At 52.5% G+C, this 18485-nt stretch overlaps 2 protein-coding genes across 6 annotated transcripts in view; both read right to left on the reverse strand.

Moving 5' to 3' along the window:
• Positions 1 to 3932, reverse strand: part of SLC43A2 (solute carrier family 43 member 2) — a 50011-nt gene extending 46079 nt beyond the window's left edge. For 2 of the 5 annotated variants that reach the window (XM_072639934.1, XM_072639930.1), the window contains exons 1-2: positions 2850 to 2938; positions 1697 to 1908 (exon numbers count right to left, since the gene is read on the reverse strand). In XM_072639934.1, the coding sequence (XP_072496035.1) occupies positions 1697 to 1856 (160 nt within the window). In that variant the 5' untranslated portion in view covers positions 1857 to 1908; positions 2850 to 2938. Of the gene's footprint in view, positions 1 to 1696; positions 1909 to 2364; positions 2468 to 2849; positions 2939 to 3583; positions 3754 to 3915 lie in introns of those variants that run through there. The other 3 variants (XM_072639933.1, XM_072639935.1, XM_072639932.1) reach the window with 3 other exon arrangements.
• A 2104-nt stretch (positions 3933 to 6036) lies between these two features.
• On the reverse strand, positions 6037 to 17866 carry SCARF1 (scavenger receptor class F member 1). The gene is made up of 11 exons (XM_072639929.1): positions 17742 to 17866; positions 17175 to 17236; positions 16628 to 16729; positions 15164 to 15689; positions 13588 to 13806; positions 12376 to 12504; positions 12142 to 12245; positions 9339 to 9459; positions 7493 to 7614; positions 7254 to 7400; positions 6037 to 6976 (listed from the first exon to the last, which is right to left on the reverse strand). The coding sequence occupies exons 1-11, from the start codon at positions 17834 to 17836 to the stop codon at positions 6141 to 6143; spliced, it is 2463 nt and encodes an 820-aa protein (XP_072496030.1). The 5' UTR covers positions 17837 to 17866; the 3' UTR covers positions 6037 to 6140.
• Between the last annotated feature and the right edge of the window lie 619 nt (positions 17867 to 18485).

Here is an 18485-nt window from a genome sequence, read left to right on the forward strand (position 1 = left end):
TACCTACAGGATATTCTTCCCCAATTTTGATAATCACACAATAGCTAATATTTTGTTGTTGCGGTTCAGTCAGGTCTAGCTCCTCATGACTCCATTTGGGTTTTTCTTGGCAAAAATATTGGAGTGGTTTGCCATTTCCTTTTTCAGTTCATTTTTACAGATGAGGAAACTGAGGTAAACAAGGTTAAGTGACTTGCCCAGAATCACTAAGCTAATAAATGTCTGAGACTGGATTTGAACTCAGATCTTCCTGACTCCCAGTCTGGTGCTCTATCCACTGCATCATATTTTTCCATAGGGCTTTAAAGCACATGAGGCCCTTTAGAGTCATTATCAACGTGATCCTTACAACAAACCCATGCTGCAAGCACTGCTAGAACTATTCTCATCATTTTACAGATGAACTGAGCTTCGGAGAAGTGAATTGACTTGCCAGTGGTACAGCCAGTAAATACTAGGAGGAGTCACTAGACCCCTTGAGAAGTGAACAGTCCAAATGGGCTTCTACATGACTAATGAAGTCTCAGAATGTCAAACTGGAAGGATCTTAGAGACCCTATCTAATCCTAGCCCTCCATCACAATCCACAAACAAATCAGACATTCAGAGCACAACAATCTCTTCAAGGAGGAAATTAGCCTTTGAACATCATAGATTTTCTTCAGTCAGTTTCCAAACCCACCATGCACTTAGGGAACTCCCATTTCAAGACCTTTCCCAGTGGGCCAAAGTCCAGCACCTAGATTGTGAGGTCCTCAGGACAGGGATCTGTTTTACCCGAACTCTGTATCTCCTACAGGGCTCTGGATAGATAGAGCAGGAGCTTAACAAGGCCGAATGGTGACAAATCAAGCCTAGGAACCACTTCCTCTCAACATCTCTCACAGACCTGTCACCGACTCAAAAAGATTCTCTTGCCTGAAGAGATTCTGAACTGAATAAACTTGGGCTCAGAGACCCTCTGGGCACCTGCTGTAGGTCCAGGGCAGTCACGGTCTGATCACAGAGAGAGGCCGGATTCTGGAGTCAGCCAACCTCACAGTTGGCTGGGGGCCCTGGGTCACATAAGTCTCTTAGATTTAGAGCTGGAAGAGACTAGAGAGACAGCATGACCCTAGAGGTAGAGCCATCGGGGCCCCTTTGGTCTTCCAAGTCTAACCCCTCATTTCAAAGAGGAAGAAACACTGAGAAAGGGAATTGACTTGCCCAAGAGCAGGCAGGTAGTTAAGTGACAGAGGGTCAGGATTGGAAGCCAGGTCCCCAGATTCCAAATCTGAGGTTCTTTCCATTACACCTCTTGACCCTAATTTGCTCATCTATAAAAAGGGGACAGCAAGGCTTACACCTTCACCTCCCATCCATATTGCTCAGACTCCCATTGCCCCCTTTATGTGCTTTGTGGCCTCCCCTCCGTGGGTCTTACTTTCCTCATCTGTACAAAGGGGATAGTAACGCCTGTATCCCAAACCTTCTACAGCTAGCCACTGAGAGGATGTACATGGGAGATGACTCTAAGGGATCCTACACTCTGCACTGTGGGGGTGGATACCGAGATTACAGAAGCACAGGCGTCCCTGAAAGCCTCTGAGTGGTGAGAAGAGCAGCCTAATCCCGCCCCAGCCCGGCTCGATGATATCACCCCATTTTAGAGCGTACCCACAAGCCTCAGACCCCCTCCCCCGCCCGCACTGCTTACCTGGATCTTTACACAGATAGGAATAGAAGCCCTCCGACTTGAGCATGATGAGCAAGGACCCCCAGCCCAGGAGGACCGCAGAGAAAAAGAGGTTTTCCACCACGGCGGTGCAGGCCATCCACCACCGCCTCCGGTGGGCTGTGGCCAGAGTGGGGGCCATGGCTCAGGGCGGGTGGGTGAGGGGACAGCCCAGACTGAGCCCGGAGGTCAACCTGCAAAGAGACCTCCCGGTCACAACCGGGTGCTGGGAAGGTGGGGGGCGGGGGGCGGCTGGGGCACCTCCCCCTGCCCCGGCCTCTGCAGCAAAATACAGACTATGTCACCCCTTCCATGGAGGCTGCTGCAGGTGGGGGAAGGAGGGAGCGCTGGGCAAGAGGCAGGCTCAACCCTCGGAGAAGCTCACCGCCGGGGCTGAGAGCGTTCATCCAGGGCCGGAGCCCGCTGCCAGCGGCAGCATCGCCCCCTTCCCCGTGCCAGTTGGATTGGGGGCTCCCCGACCTTCCATCCTCGTTTAATGCATGGGGAAACTGAGGCACAGAGGGAGGGGAAGAAGGATTCCAGCGTCCCTGGGTCCGCGTTCCCTTCGGGGATGGACAGAGCCTGAGAGCCCGCAGGGGCGGCAGCCGGACGCTGCGCCGGGCTGCAGGGACTGAGGGGCCCCGACTCACCTGCGCCCGCCGCTGTCCCAGGCTGAAGCCGAGCCCTCCCGCCAGCACACAGACCCCGCTCCGGAGGGGCTGCTCCTTTAACCACAGAATCAGCACCCCGAGCTGCGGACGGCCCGCCTCCCCGCTCGCCCATTGGCTCGGCGGCCCGCAGGAGCCGCGGCCCCATTGGCGGATCTCCGGGTCGCTAGGTGCTACGGGCACGCGAGCCCCGCATGGGACGGGCGAAGCCGGTTCGAACCGGCGGCGCGAGCAGCCCGCTCTGCCCCCCCCCCCCCCCGCGCCCCCAGGTTCCGGTCCCGGTGCCTCGAGCCCGGTACGCTCCCGGTGCCGCCTCAGGGGACCCGTCCCTTCCCCACCTTCTTCATCACCCCCGCCCGGCCCCGAGCCTGCGCTCTGCCCGTCGTTGTCCCCGCTCCCACCCCGCACACCAGCAGGCCTCCTTCCCCTTCCCCCCAGGCCGCCCGGAGCCCCTCGGCGCGGCTCACCCAGCTCCCACCCGATGTGTGCCGGACCCGCCCGGAGCCTTTTCTGCCCCCCTTTTATTCCAGCCCTTTTATTCCGACCCCGAGAGGAAAACACTGCCACGCGCTGATTGGTGCAGACGGCGCTGGAAACAGGCAGCAACCAATCAGCAGCCGCCCGCCCGGCAGCGAGCGCGAGCCGGTTCCGGCCGGACCGAGAGACAAACAACAGAGCTTCGGGGAGGGGGGAGGGGGGAGCGAGCTGCGGGGACCCCAGGCTCCTCGGCGGGCCTCGGACGCTCTCCCTCGGCCTGGCGGGGGCCATGCCCAGACCACCGCAGCCCGCGGGGACACCCCCGCCCCGGTTATGCCGCCTGACCCCGCAGATGTGCCCCTTCTTCTCCTTTATAGTCGTGACCCCCAGATGGGCAGCCAGCTGCGGCCCCTCTCCCGCATTGACCCCTAGAAGCGCGCCCCTCCCTGCGCCTTCCTGGCCTAGCCACCAGTTACACCGTCCTGAACCCCGACGTGCCCCCAGCCGTTCTCCCTCGGCCCCCCCTCTGCAGCCTTGACCTCCCCGTGGTGCCCTCCCTGTCCCCAGCCGTCCTGAACCCCAATGTCACCCCAGCTTGGTCTGCCCCAGCAGGTCACCCCCACTTGTGTCCCCCCACTCCCCCGACAGTGCGCCCCTCTCTACGCTCTCTCCGCTGACCCCGCCCGTTATGCCGCCAGCCCCCCCCGTTTCGTGACCCCCTTACCTTCGCCCTGCCCTCCTGCTGTCGCCCATTCCCCCGATGGTATATGCCCTGTGCCGGGGTTTTGCCCTAGTATGTTTTCCCTGTCCCCATTCCTTTATACCACCCTGATCCCCCGAGGTGTCCCCCAGCGGTCCCCACTTGTCTTCTCTGACCGCACCCTCTCGTACCTCTAGATGTACCCCCAGCTGCCCACCTCTGTGGCCCCTCTGTGCTGCCCTGGTCCCTCAGCTCGGCCCCCCCAGATTACCCTCCTCGCTGCCCACCTCTGCGGCCCCTCTGTGCTGCCCTGGTCCCTCAGCTCAGCCCCCCAGATTACCCTCCTCGCTGCCTACCTCTGCGGCCCCTCTGTGCTGTCCTGATCCCTCAGCTCGGCCCTCCAGATTGCCCTCCTCGCTGTCCACCTCTGTGGCCCCTCTGTGCTGCCCTGGTCCCTCAGCTAAGTCTTCTGTGTTCTCCATCCCTCCCTCATCTGCTCCCACCAGCTGTGTGCTCTCCATATCGCCCTCCCTCATGATTTCCCCAGCTGTGTTCTTCCTCTGGATCCTCCCTCCCCAGCTATGTTCTTTTGGCCCTGCTCTTCGGTCTTTCTTCCCCTGGAATCCCCCCAATCCTTCAACTGTGTTGAGTCCTCTGGGCCTTTACCAGTATGCCCCCATACCCTGTCCTGTGGTCTCCCTCCATAAGTACCCCCTTGTCTGACATTTCCCCCTTCCCACACCATCCCACACTCAAAGGGTCCACCTGCCTCCTCTTGCTAGTTTCTCTGCAGCCTGAATTTGGTGTTTGTCTCTCCCCTCCCCCCACTACACCCCGGTCTCCCCCTGTCCACCTCCCTTTCCCTGGAGTGTTGTTTCCCAGTCACTGGGCTCCCCTGGCCCCCAAGGGTTTGTCTTCACCAGGGCTGAGTCTTTGCCCTTCTGGGGCCCAGCCCATGGTCAGAAGGGTGCTCAAAGCAGACCTCGTATAGGGCAGCCTGGGCTGGCCATGGCAGCTTCAGGCCCAGTCCCGAGAGCCAGATGGACAGGAGCCTGGCTTCCAGGGCTGAGGACTCCGCACTCTGAGTTCAGCTGCCAGACAGAGCAGCTCCATCTTCCACCCAGCTCAGATCCAATCCACTAGCTAGCCTGAGGAAGGATTCCGGGGACCTCCTGCTACTGCCTCCAGCCCTGCTCCCCATCACACTGTGCCTCCCACCTTCTCCTCAGGGGACCCTAACCAGGGACCCTCCCTCCTGGAGGAAGTCTAAACCATCTCCCGATCTCTTCTGTCTAGTCCGGAGGCCAGCGTGCTCCCTCTGCTGGATAAATGGGCACCTCACACCACTGGCCCTGTCCTCCCCAGAGCCGGGGCCATAGTGGGAGTCCAGGGCTGAGCTGGGGAAACACGGAGGGAGCAGAGGGAAAGTCAAGCTTGAAGGAGCAGATAGCATGGGCTCCTGAGCAGTGCCCCGCAGCTCAGGGCTGGTTTTAAGGCTTCTCAACTAAGGAGGCCCTGAGTTTAGGCAGCTAGGTGTTGCAGAGTTGGAATAAGGGAAACCCGAATTCAAAGGCGGCCTGTGCTTACTAGCTGGTGACTCTAGGAAAGTTACTTCAACTCTCAGCCTCAGTTTCCTCATCTGTAAAATGAGGGTGATAATTGCCCCTACCTCAGAGGGTTGTTATAAGGATCAAGTGAAATAAGAGGTATGTAAAGCACTCTGCAAATCCAGATAAAATGCCAGCCATCGTTCTTACGGTTAATCCCAGGCCATCCCCAATAGTAATGAAGGGACAGACCTGGGGTGGCATGTGTGCAAACCTGGAAACCTTCGAAGGCTCCTCACTGCTTACTGACTCAAGTCCCAACTGCTTAGCCTGGCCTTCAAAGGCCTCCTTCAGCCTCCTTGCCAATCTTATTCCTTGCTCTGCTTCTTTTCTAAGTCTCCAGCCTCCCCCAGTACCCCACTTGCACCTGTGTCAGATCAGAGGGCAGGTGATTGGAGAGAGTGAAGATGGAAAGTAGCCCAGGAGCTTTTGGAAGCAGAAGACTCAAGGTCTAAATTCTGTCCCTGACTTTTTGACCTTGGGCTACTCATTTCACCTCAGTAATGACCTTGAAGGGCTCTCCCAGTTCTAAATCTATGATCCTGGCTGTCCTGGTTTCCACTGTAGTTATTTGTGGACTTGCTTATTATATCTTGTTCCTTGGACCAGATCTTCTCCATTTCTGTATTCTGTGTATCTAACTACACCCCCTGCCACCACCATCACCAGTGCCTTACACCCAGGAGGGTGTTTTGATAAGGATTATTTGGATGGATGAGCAAAGGAAGAAAGAAAGGAATCTTTTTTCGTTTATTTTTTGCTGGAGGAATCCTGGAGAGAGGAAGATAACCTGACTGGTTCCTATCTCTGGCTATGGCTAGAGGGCTAAGCTGACTCCAGAAAGAAAAGGAGGGACTCTGACCCGTTAGCTCGATCCCCATAGCCTTTTATTCCACATGTCCTCCTGCAGCATCAAGGTCCCTTTCCCATCCTCCCTGCTCTGGTTCCCCACCCCCATCCATGTCTGGGAGACCTCAGGAATTCAAGGTGCCAGAGCCTGGTTTGACATTCTCATATTGTGGTTCATTGTCGACCTCCTCAGTCAGTTGCCCAGTGTCCTCCAACACAGGGAGATCATCCCCTCTGGCACCCCCTGTTGTGTTCCCCAGTCTTCCTGTCTCCTCCTCCTGGCTGGATTCACTGAGTGCTGCTGTTTCAGAAAGCTCCAGGCACTGGGGAGAGTCAAGGCTGCGAGCAGGGGAAGGGATGAGCGTGCCCTTATCCCGACTCAGAGCCCTTCGTGGAGGCTTAGGAATACTGCCCTTGGCCTTGGGCTCCACCCGGCCCTTCTGGAAGCTGCCAAAGCGTCGGAGGACAGCCCGAACGGGCCCTTCAGCTCCCCTGGGAGTCCCTGCCAACATGTAGATGGTAGTTACAGGGCCTGGGCTTCTCCTGTTGCCATTCTCAATGGCTTCCACCCTCTGGGCCACAGTCCTGCCTCCAAGAGGAAGCTTCCGGTGACCACTGGACAAATCCTGCTGAGCAGCAGTGGTGCTGGGAGGCTCTTGGAAATCAGGCTGTGGGTCCTCTGGCCTCTCAAGATCCTGGGGATCCTGGGCCCCCTCAGCCTCCTGCCCCTCAGCTTGGGGCTGGCCTGGCCGGGATAGTCGTTTGGGCTTCCTTGTGGGGCTGGCCAGTTCCCCAGATTCCTGGGAGTTCTGGGGCCCAAACTTGGTGCCTTCAGCAAAGGAGACAGATGGTCGCTTGGCTCGGGCCAGACTGGAAGTCCGTGGGATGACAAAAGGTGTAGATGTATCATCTGGTGCAGAGACGGGTTTTCCTGCCTGATGAGCATCTTGGAGTTCTTCCTCTGTGAAAGAGATAAATAACAGGAAGGAAGGGAAAACTGGCCCCGAGCCCAAACTTGATTTCCCCCTACTCTCACTGTCTTTTTTTCTGTTGCCTCCCCCATCCCCATTTCTTTTCCTATCTCCAAATTTCCCCAGCTTCAGCTAAACCGAGGCCCCAAGGGAGAGGAGATGAAGAAACTAAGTCAAGGGGAAGGAGGTGAATCCCAGCTGAGGGGTGCAAGGAGGCCAGGCTGAGTCAAGGGGCAAGGCTAGCAAGGTGGCTCAGGAGGACCCTACCTTGTTGGGGGGGCACGCAGTAAGCTGGCCCCTCATCCTCTTCCCCAGAGTCGGGATCAGAAGAAAAGGAGTCATCTGATGCCCAGCCAGCAGATGGGGGCTCAATGAAACTGTGATTGAAGGGGATCTCTGGGTCGTGATGGGACACTGTGGGGAGAGCCAGGTCAGGAGGGCCAAGCAGAGAGCCCCCTCCCTGGTCAGGCCCAGGGCTCCCGAGGGCCCCCTGCCTCCCCTCCTACCTGTGACCCGAGGCAGCTTGTGATTGCTGAGGGAGCTGCAGGGCAGCGCCGAGCCCAAGCTGCTCAATGCCCCCCTGACCTGCATCTTTACTCGAGACACGGCAGTCCCGTCTCTGGTTGGCCTGAAGACAGCAAGAGGAAAGTCAACCAGAGAGAGAACCGGCTCAGTGAGTGAGTGAAGTAACCAAGCTTCGTAGTCCTGGAAAACAATTTTCCCTCCATCCCAATAACCTAGGCAGAGTCCATTATAGAAAGCTCTTAGCATTTCACTCCCATGCTCAAAAACATTCAATGGCTCCTCATTCCTTATAGGATAAAGTCCAAATTCCTTAGCTTAGCATTCAAGGCTTTTCCAGCCTCACCTCCAATGACTTCCCTGTATGAACCTGTACAACTGAAGCTTCTGCATGTTATTCCTACCAGCCAGAATCCTGCCAATTCTCAAGGCCCCATTTCACTGTCATCTTCTACATGAAACCCTTCATCATCACAAGTGATCTCCTTTCACTCTGAATTCCCATGGTACTTTGCTGACATGTATACTGACTTGTCATATATACAGTCACCTGGGGCAAGGAAGGGGTTTTCCTTCCACTTCTAGGGATCTTATTTCTTATTTCTCTTAGATTTAAAGCTTCTGGAGGGGCCTTGCTTCCTCTGTCGTTGTGTTTCCTTCAGTGCCTACCTCTCTGACTTGTAGATATAGTAGGAATCCCACAAATTGTGAATGAATGAATTAATGAATCAGGAGATCTTTATCCATGAAATAGAGCAAATGGCTGCTCTCCTGTCTCAGTCATAGGGATTTGGGGAGTTTAAAATGGCAGATTAGATCCAACCCAGTCTTGAGAAAGACAAAAACCTCACAAGTTACATGGTACCTAAGGGTTTCCTACTCCCTGCCATTATAGTAGAGAGATTGCAAGGCTAGCAGGGCTCAGTGCCTGTCTCTATAGCCAAAAGGGACCTCGGAGGCCATCCGGTCTACACTTTACAGAGGGGGAAACTGAAGCCATGAGCTGGCTTGTCTAAGATGACACAGGGAATAAGCCCCAGAGGGAATATTTGAACTTCTGTTCTTTGGCTCCAAAGCCAGTGATTTTTACTCTAGGAATCTTCCTTGCAAATCTCTACCCTTAGCTAACATTTATTGACTAGGCAACTGTGATTTCACTTCTTTCTGAGTTTTTCATCTATAAAATGGAGACAATAGTCATTCTTCCTACCTCACAGGGTAATTGTGAGGGAAGGGCTTCATAACGATTAAAACGCTACATACATTTCAGTTTTATTATTCACTCAACCAGTGAGAGCCATATTTCTTATCTTTCTCTCCTCTGGGACATCCTGGGGCTTTGTCCCTCCCTCTGCCCAAAGGCACCTGGGCTGTGGCTCTGCCTACTGGTCCTGGACCACCCCTTGCTAGAGCACCACGTCTGCTCCCTTCTAGCTATGGTGATAGGAATCATCAAGTTTGTCCCTCCTTTCCTGTGCAGCTGGCTCTGAAATCAAGTTGCTTTATTTTGGGGAGAGAAAGAGAACAACACATCCAGCAAGTTCTTTGAGGTTTCTGCCAACATATGACTCTATCTTCCCCTTCCCTAAGAGCAGGGAATCTCAGTACCTGAAGTAAAGACAGGCAGGGAGAGAGACAGCAGAGTCTGGCATCATAAGGGATCCGTTTACCTTGGAAGTGCCTGCCTTTTTCCCTGGCCTCCCACCTCCTCTTCCAAAGTCCAGGATTCTAACCAACATCTCCCCTCCTGCACCCACCTCCCACATCCATACCCTGAGCCTAGAACTCTGTTACCCCTCATCAACCCTGGGGAGGAAAGGGAAGTGAGACCTGTCCTTGGGGTCCGGCTGAGCTGCCCAGCAGCAGCAGGAGACACAGGCCATGATGCCCAGGAGCAGCAGCAGCAGGGGGACCAGGATGCCAGCAAGGAGGGCGCCCTGGCCTTGAAACGCTTGGAGGAAGAAGAAAAAGCCATTGGGGAGGGGGAAAGGGGGCAGAGCTTGGATGTCTCTGTTTCTTACTGTGCTAAATCCAACCTCCACTGTCTGGATTTCTATGCCTCCATAATCTGACCCCTTTTACCTCCCACCGAGTCTCTAGTTAGGCCTATCTCCCCACCATTCCAGGATAGACACAGTGCCATCTCTCATCTTAGAACTAGAATTTCATAAGTATAGGAAATTTTGCCCCCAGTGCAAAACATCTCTCTAGAACTGAGTATTCAACAAGAATATAGTGCTTTAAGAAAAAGGAGAATTCCATTGGGGTGGAACAATTTACATATGTTACCTAGGTGGATCCTCACAACCACCCTAGGAGGTAGGTGCTTCAGTTATTCCCGTTTTACAGCAGATGAAAGCCTCCTTTTACAATTATTCTGGCTAACTGCCAAGTGAGGGCATTTCTGTACAGTGGAAAGTCTTGTCAATGCTCTCTAAATTCCAACAACCTGGTGCAAAGCTCCCATTGCCCCACTCTAGTTAATGGCTATGCTTCTGGGCTCAAAGCCTTTCCAACTAAGTAGGACCTACTAGAGCCTGTGCTCCTTGGGTCGAGTGTTTGAAAACTCAGATACTGTTCATGCACTGGAACAAGATTTTAATCCTCCCCCTTCTCCTTTAGGATCTGGAAATTGGACTCATGGCAGGAGAGAACGTAGCAACTTAAAGTCTATCTCTTCTAGAACCTACTCATCCTTCAAGACCCAACTTAGATCTCACCTCCTTCACAGAGCCTTCCCTAATTGTACCTTCCCCCAATTGAATTCTCCTTTTTTTGAATTCCTTAAGAGTACCTACAGTTTACATTATCATAGATTGAAAGCTGGTAAGGACCCTAGAAAATGTCTAATCCATCTTGTTCATTTTACAAATGAGGAAACTGAGACCTATAGATAGTAAATGTCTGAGGTGGGATTTGAACCCAGGTCTTCCCAGCTTCCTTCAAATCTTATTGAAAATCCCACCTGCAAGAAGCCTTTCCTGTTCCTCCTTAATGCTAGCCCTTGCCCCTACAGGTCATCTCCAATGGATCCTGTGTCTAACTTGTTGCCTCTCTTTCCACACTCATTGGACTGGTCACTCCTTGAGGACAGGAACTGTTTTTGCCTTTCTCTGTATCCCCAGCACTTAGCACATAGTAGGTACTTAATATGTGCTTGTTGACTTGCCTTGACTTTGTGGTTCCAAGTCCAACACTATTCACTCCACCAGGGGTTTTCAAATGGAACCCTCCTATACTCTTAAAAATGGTTAAGAATGCCACCCCAGCCCCCAGGAGCTTTTGTTATTGTGGATTATATCCAGAAGTATGATAGTAAATATTTAACAACCAGATCTGAATGTAATAGAGTATCCACTTTTTAAGTTTCATCTGCATAATTGACATTTTCTCTAGTCTAGACAATCAACAAAACAAGATTTTTGAGATGTAAATGCTCACCCTGACAATTTAAGGATTGGCTCTTGAGAGCCAGCAGGCCTCCATATAACATCTATCACCATTTACTGTATTAGAAATGTAAAAGTACTGTTGCAAAGGGCCACCAGACCACACCTTGAGAACCAACTCAGTGCCCCGGCTGCCCCTATCTTACAGTTTCCTCCTCAATTACAGACTGTTCCCTAGTCATTCTCCCTGCTATGTAGGTTGGTCTTCACTCCTCAAAGGGACTGTAAAGTCTTACAGGACAGGGATGATGTCAGGAGTTCCTATGGCATTTGGCAAGAAGCAAGCAGTACGGCCTGGTGGACAGGGGGTTGCACTTGAAGGTTAGGAGGACGTGACATGAATCCTGCTTTAGACACCACTTGCTGTGTGTGTGTCCACTAAATTTCTCAGTTTTCTCACCTTCCAGGATCCTACTGTGAGATCATTTTTGTAAAAGGTTTTGTCAACTTCAAAGGTTGATGTAAATTGCTGGCTATGATCCTCTAGCACAGTGTTGAGGGGCATAAGAACAGCGGTTTAGAGCTGGAAGAAATCTGAGAGGTCATCTAGTCCAGCCCTCACCTTGTTTTACATAAGAGGAAACTGGGGCTCAGAGAAAAGAATTCACTCATCCAAGATCACCCAGGTCAAACACAACAGCTGGTATTTTTACCTTGGGTCCACATGGACCAGTGGAAAGGGCCCCAGCTTTGGAGTCAAGGGACCTCAGTTCCATTCCCACTTCTGGTCATTTGGTCCTTCCCCAGGCCTCAGTTTCCTCTCTTCTAAAATGAGTATAAAATGGCTCTGAGGTCCTCTCCCCAGCTCCAAAGAAGTAAATGGAATTAGACAAGTTAGAGGCACCTGCCCCGATAGACAAGGCAAGTAGGCCTGACATCAGGTGTCTATTTATAAAGTGCTTCTCAGAAGTGGCTAAGATATTATAACAGGGAGAATTTTGGACTCACAGTAAGGAAGACCTGAATTCAAATCCTGCATTGGACTCATTTGTTGTGTGACCCTGGGCAAGTCACTTAACCTCTGTTTGCCTCAGTTTCTTCATCTGTAAAATGGGGATGATAATAATAGCACCCACCTCCCAGAGTTGTTGTGAAAGCCAAATGTGACAACATTAGGGAAGTCCTATATAAATCCTAACTGTTCCCTCCCAGCTCCTTTGTTCATCCCCCTCTGCCAGTCTTACCCAGTTCACAGGCCCCAGAGGCATGGTGGCAGGGTCCCTCTGGGCAGGGGCAGGGAGAAGAACAGTTGACTCCATAGAAGCCAAGGGGGCAGGAAGCATTGCAGCTGGAGAGGAAGAGAAAGGAGGCTTCAGATGGGGAACTGCTCCCACTTGGGCCAGTCAAGCAGTTTGATGCTGGAGAGGGGCATCTCTGGGTCTGAGAGGCCCTGTCGCCCCCTGTTCTGCCTTTCTCACCTGGGTCCCCAATACCCCGACCTGCAGACACAGTCTCCAGTCACAGCATCGCAGATGCCTTCGACACAGGGTGGGCACAGTGACCCGCAGGCCTCCCCAAAGGTGCCAGGGGCACAGGGCTCTTCACACCTGGGGAGAGATGGGACCCCAGAGGAGGATCAGAGGCCTGGATCAGGATCAGGGCTGGAAGACACCTCAGAGGCCAGTGACTTTAGTCCACTCATTTTGCAGATGAGGAGACTGAGGCCCAGAGAGGGGAAATTACTTGTCCAATCTCACCCAGGTAGCAAAGAGTAGGAAATATCCAACTCTTTCATTTTAGAAAAAAGGAAAACCAGGTCCTGGGAGGCTAAGTATCTACACACAAGGAGACAGAATCATAAGTGAGATCCGAATCCAGGTGCTGTTTCATTTTCATTCTACCACACTGCCTTTCATGACACATTCACTCATAAAATGGAGTGATGGAGAGGGTGGGGAGGGGTCTCCTGTCCTCCCTTCTCCCTGAGACCTGAATTCCTTTCCCAGGGAACCAAGTAGTCTGGAGGTGACAGGGCAAGTTACCTTCACTCTAAGGGGCAAATGACATTGGATTCTTTCCTGAGAGCAAGAAGAAGGGGAAAGGGAACGGGGAGACTGAACGGAGGTGGCAGAAAGAGCAAAAGAGATTCAGGGACATTGAAGATAAGCCAATTCCTTCACAGAGTTCTCTTTACAATAATAATAACTGTTATTATTATTAGCATTTATATAGGCTTTGCATACATGATCTCATTGATCTAACTACAAACCTATGAGGAAGGACATAATATCACAAGATAATAATATGACTTGCCCAAGGTTACACAGTTATTAGCTGTCTTAGATAGGATTTGAACTCAGGCCTTCCTAACTCCAATCCTAGCACTCTATCCAATCAACCACCTAGCTGAAAGAGAGCAATGTTTCCAAAAAGGCCCCTCAGTGTACCCCACCTTGTATCTCAGCCCCTCTCAGGGCCTGCCTAGAGTCCCATCTCTCACTGACATGAGTAGGTTCTACTCTCCCAATAGTAGCCCTTATAAGGGCCTTTCTGAGAAGTGGGGGACAGTGGAGAAGATGAACTACTAGCCAAGAGATAGGGATTATCCCGGAGGACCCACACCCAGTCTTGTCCTGCCCAGCTCTGATCACCCACTGTGGGGGCCTCTCAGGAAAAAGAGGCTCTCTTACCTGGGCCCTGTTCTGCCTGGGTCACAGTGCTGGCAGTGCCCAGTCTCTGGCTGGCAAGCCTCACCTTGCCGGCACTGGGGGCACAGTTGCCCACAGTTCTCCCCATAGGTGCCCGATGAGCATGGCTGATTGCAGTGAGTTCCATTCCAGCCAGGCTCACAGGCCAGGCAGGAACCTGTATCTGGAGAGCAGGGCTGGCTCTGTCTGCAGTAGCCACAACTAGGAAGGCAGAAAGAGAAGGAAGGGGGGAAGTCATAGATGCAGGGGATACCCCAGACCTGCCCTGATCCTCCTCTCCTCACCACTTTCCTTCACCAGCCTGCCTGCTCCCACCCTGTCCTGGGCCTGATCTCCTCCCTCCCTCCCGTCCTCCAACCACTGGGGGATGCTCCAACAAATCCAGGTACATGAATGTCAACAAATAATATTTATTGTGCCATAAGAAATAATAAAAGAGATGCTTTCAGAGAAAACCAGGAAGACGAGTGTGAACTGAGTTAGGAATGGCAGAGCCAGAACTATTTATCAATAGCGACAATGAAAGATGGACAACAGACTGACTGAAGATGTCTGCCACAGTCAGCCAGGCCTGCCATGAAGCCTGCCCCATCTCCAGACAGATGGATGAAGGACTCAAGACCTGCAAGGTGAGGCCCGCTTTTGGATAAGACCAATGTGAGAATTTATTTTGTTTGTGCATATGTTGCAAGAATTGCGTTTTGTTTTTTGAGGCACAGGGAGGACAGAAAGAGAAAAAATAAATGCTCATCAACTGAAAAAATCAAAAATAAAAGATCTTGAAAAAGAAGTCATAAGGACTTGGTGAAATTGAAGTGAGATTTTTTGCATCAAAATTAATTTGAATGTAAATAGCAATTTAAACAAATGTAAATTAATCTCAGAACTGAGAAAGAACCCTACCAGAATCTTTCTATGAGAAAAATATTGTCCTAATACCTAAACCAGGAACAGATAAAACACATAAAGCAAATTCGGTTGTTTGTACTGACGTTCAGTGTTATTTCTATTAGATATTCCTTTTTTTTAAAGTAGTCACCCATCCAGCCTCATCTTGAAGACTGTCAGTGATGGGAAACTCATTATCTGTTGGATGTCCAGTCCATTTTGGACAAATGATCATTAATAAGCTTTTCTTTGTATGGTGTTCCAAGTCTGTCCCTCCCAAATCTCTTCCCAACAAAACTTCTATCCATTGGTCCTGGTTACATTCTTTGGATCACTCAGCTAAGGTGGCAAGAATTTCTGAAGTCTACCATGTGCCAAGCACTGTGCTAAGGACTGGGGATCCAATGAAAAGCAAAAATATGTTCTTACCCTCAAGAGCCCATACGGTAATGGGGAGACAGCAAGCAGACCATCATATGCAAAGACAATATCAGAAAAGTTGGAAGGGATCTTGGAGGGAAAGTGCCAGCATTAAGGGGGCAAACAAGTCTAGTTCCTATTACTGATCGCCCTTTCTGTCCCTCCTCTTCCCCTCACCCCCATCTTTCTGACCTCCTCCCTTCTCTCTGGAGGCCTCCCCAGCTTGGCCTCCCTGCCCTGGGTCCCTCACCTGTTCAGGCACTGGACTCCATAGTGGCCCGGAGGGCAGGTGTGCTCACAGGACAGGCCCTGGTAACCTGGGTGGCAGGTGCAGTGCCCGTTGGTGGGATTGCAGTGGCCGTGCTGGCAGGTACAGGGCTTCTGACACTCAGACCCCCACCAGCCAGCCCGGCAGATGCAGCGTCCTGTGTTCTGGTCGCAGGCAGAGTGATGACAAGAACATCGAAAGCTGCAGCGTCTGCCCCACCAGCCTGGCTCACACTGGCAGGCCCCGGTCATCTGGTCACAGCCCAAGGAGGAGGAGCTGCATTGGCAGGCCTTGCGGCACGTGGGAGTCCACCAGCCTGGCTTACAGCGGCAGGCTCCGGTCAGGGGGTTACAGTGCCCATGGAGGCCACACGGACACAGGAACTGGCAGTTCCCACCCCAGTGGTCCATGTTGCAGGTGCACTGACCTGTGACGGCATCACACTTCCCATTGGGGTAACAGGGGCAGTTCTCTCGGCAGTCGGAGCCCCAGTACTGGCCAGGGCAGCCTAGGAACAGAGAAACAGACTTGGGTTCAGGTGGAACACAGAGGTAGATTGAGGTCCCTGAGTGCCACGTGTCAGAGGAAGTCATAAGATCACAAGATTTAAGGCTGAAAAGGGCCTGAAAAATCAGCCTGGTCAAGTCCTTCATTTGACAGAGAGGGAGGTTACTTTATTGATCCAAGACTACCTAGTCAGAAAAAAGATCAAGGTGGTCCGAACTGAGGTCCTTCTAACACCAAGTCCAGGACTCTCCTGTACATCCCAGCGGTCTTCCCTTTCCGGGGGGGCCAATCTCCCTTTACCACCTTCCCACCATTTTACAGAAGAGGAACCGAATCCCAGGCAGGTGAATTCCTTTGCCCATTGTCACAAAGTCAGCCAGCAAGGAAATAGAGGCCATCAGGTGTGATGGCAGTCAGCCAGCATCTGGGTTTTGTGATGCCTGTGACCCGCCCATTTGTGGTCACCCAGTGACCATCACAGCAACAATCAATCCATGAAGGTGTCCCCTTCTCTTAGAAGGAGAGTCAATGTCTGTCCTATCTTCCCACAGGAAAAACGAGGTTCAGAATCCCTGGAAGGAGTGAGGCATCCAATAACCAGTAGCTAGCCATCACCCCAATCCTTCACTGAACCCTGAGGGGTCAGGGTCAAACAGTGCTGCCCGCGATGTGGAGAGGGGGTTTCCTCTGGCGAAGCCAATTTTTCCTCTTGGCTCCTCCCTCCCCAGTCCATACCTTCATCTTTGCCCCCTCCTCCCCATTCCTGGTGACTCAGATCTTAAATACCCTCCCTGAATCACTACCCCTGCTGGTACTTCCTCCCCCACCCTTTCTAGCTCCCTGCTCTGGACAGTGCTGTTCTCTGCCCCACTAGGGTCCAAAGCCCTCCCATCATCTTTCCCTCCCTCATGTTTCCACCCCCCCACCCCAGTGACTCACGGGAGCTGCACTGGGCCCCGAAGAAGCCAGGTTTGCATCGGCAGAGTCCTGGTTTCACACATACCTCTTCTTTCCCGCAAGCATCAGGCCCCTCACAGATCGCTGCAAGACAGTCCTGATCAGACAAGGCTGGCTTGGGTATGGAAGAGGAGGGGTCAGGCAACAAGGAACAGCCCCTCCCCCTGATTTTCTACTTGTTTCCAACTTGGTGTCAGCATCTAGCAAAATGTTAGGCACACAGAAGGGCCTTAACACGCTTGTTGATTGATCAGGGCTCATGGTAGAGGGATCAGGACTAGACACTGGGGAGGGAGGTGTATACCCTGGGACGGAGAGGGTAAACTGAGCATCAGTAGAATGTGGGCCAGATCCAAGGAATCAAGGAGAGTGGGACCCTGGGGTTGGGAATTGGCAGGGAAAAGGGGAGGAGCAGGCTGGTCCCAAGGTGAGGACCCAGCCGTTCTCTCTAAGGTCCCTCAGGGGGATTCTTCTCTGAGGGTGGGCCACCTCCAACCCCCAGCACCTGGAAAGTTCCTTTGATACTCACGGACTGTGCACTCCCGGCCCTCCTGCCTCCAGCCTGGACAGCACACAGACTTAACAGGGGAGCTAATGGGAAAGAGACAGGGTCAGAGAGGCAGAGGTTAAATGTCAGAAAACAGGGCTCCTGGGGATAGCCTGAATGGCCACTTTGTCTCTGGGATCATGGGAGCTGGGGTATAGGGTGAAGTGCCCTTCGATTGGCTCCCCAAATGCATCTCCACACTTCCGGCCCCCGCCCTGTAATCACAGTACTGTTTGTGGGTTTTCACAGATAGGGTTATCTTGAAGCAGATCCCCCCAATACTCATTCCATCAAAGAAACCTCAATCCCTGCTTACTGAACCCTCCAACATATTCTGCAATCCCTCTCCTTTCCTACCTTCCCAATGGCCCATCAGCCCTCCCACTGATCCCCAACATAATTCCCCCCTTTACCGATTTACCTTCCCCCACCGGCTCTAAGTTCCCTTCCTCCCACTGACCAGATATAAATCCAACGTTCCTCCTAGTATCACCATCTCTACCCTCCCTACTGTCACCACTCTTCTCTCTGGCCATCCTCCTGACCCACCTTCCATCCAGGCAGACATGCCTCCCCACTGGGTCCAACTCCAGCTCCCCCAGTACACCCCAAACCCAGAGCAGTAGCAGCGGCCACGGTCCCATAGCGACCAGTGCAGGCTCCCGTCAGTCTGACTCTGGCCCCCCCTCTTCCCATCCCCCTCCCTATTTCCTCCCAAGGCTTTTCCTGAGGAAGCTGCCAATGGGGCCCTCCCTCCCCAAGGTGAGGGGGTGGAACAATGAGAACCAGGGGACTTCCCTGGGAGTAGAAGGGTGACAGGACAAGGGCAGCCTCTCACTGGGGGTGGCGAAGCATGTGGGGGTGTCATTTTGGGAGTCTGAAGTGGAGAGAGGCTGAGGTTTGGGACCAACTGGATTAAAATAAACAGCATGAAAAAAAGACAGGGGAAAATATACCTCCTTTCCTTCTCCCCAGAGAGAATAGAAGCTCTTTGAGGGCAGAAACGGACTCATCTTTGAGTTCCTGGCCCGTAAAAGATCCTTAATACATGCTTGTGTGAGTGTCTATGGGTGTGGAACATCACATACACTGCCAGACTGCGTTGGATGTGCTGGAACTTTCATCAAGCTTAGTGACCTTTTTTTAAATTTTTGTTTATAAGGAATAGCTCTCTGAATGGGGAGAAGGGAAGGACATCGTTTGAAATGAAGGGGATGGAAAACCAGAAGGTGTCAACAATGTTTAGAAAATTAAATGAGCGTGTGTGTGCGGGTGGGAGGGGGTGATTTGAGG

The sequence above is a fragment of the Notamacropus eugenii genome, chromosome 2 (genome assembly GCF_028372415.1).
Source record: "Notamacropus eugenii isolate mMacEug1 chromosome 2, mMacEug1.pri_v2, whole genome shotgun sequence".
NCBI lineage: Eukaryota > Metazoa > Chordata > Mammalia > Diprotodontia > Macropodidae > Notamacropus > Notamacropus eugenii.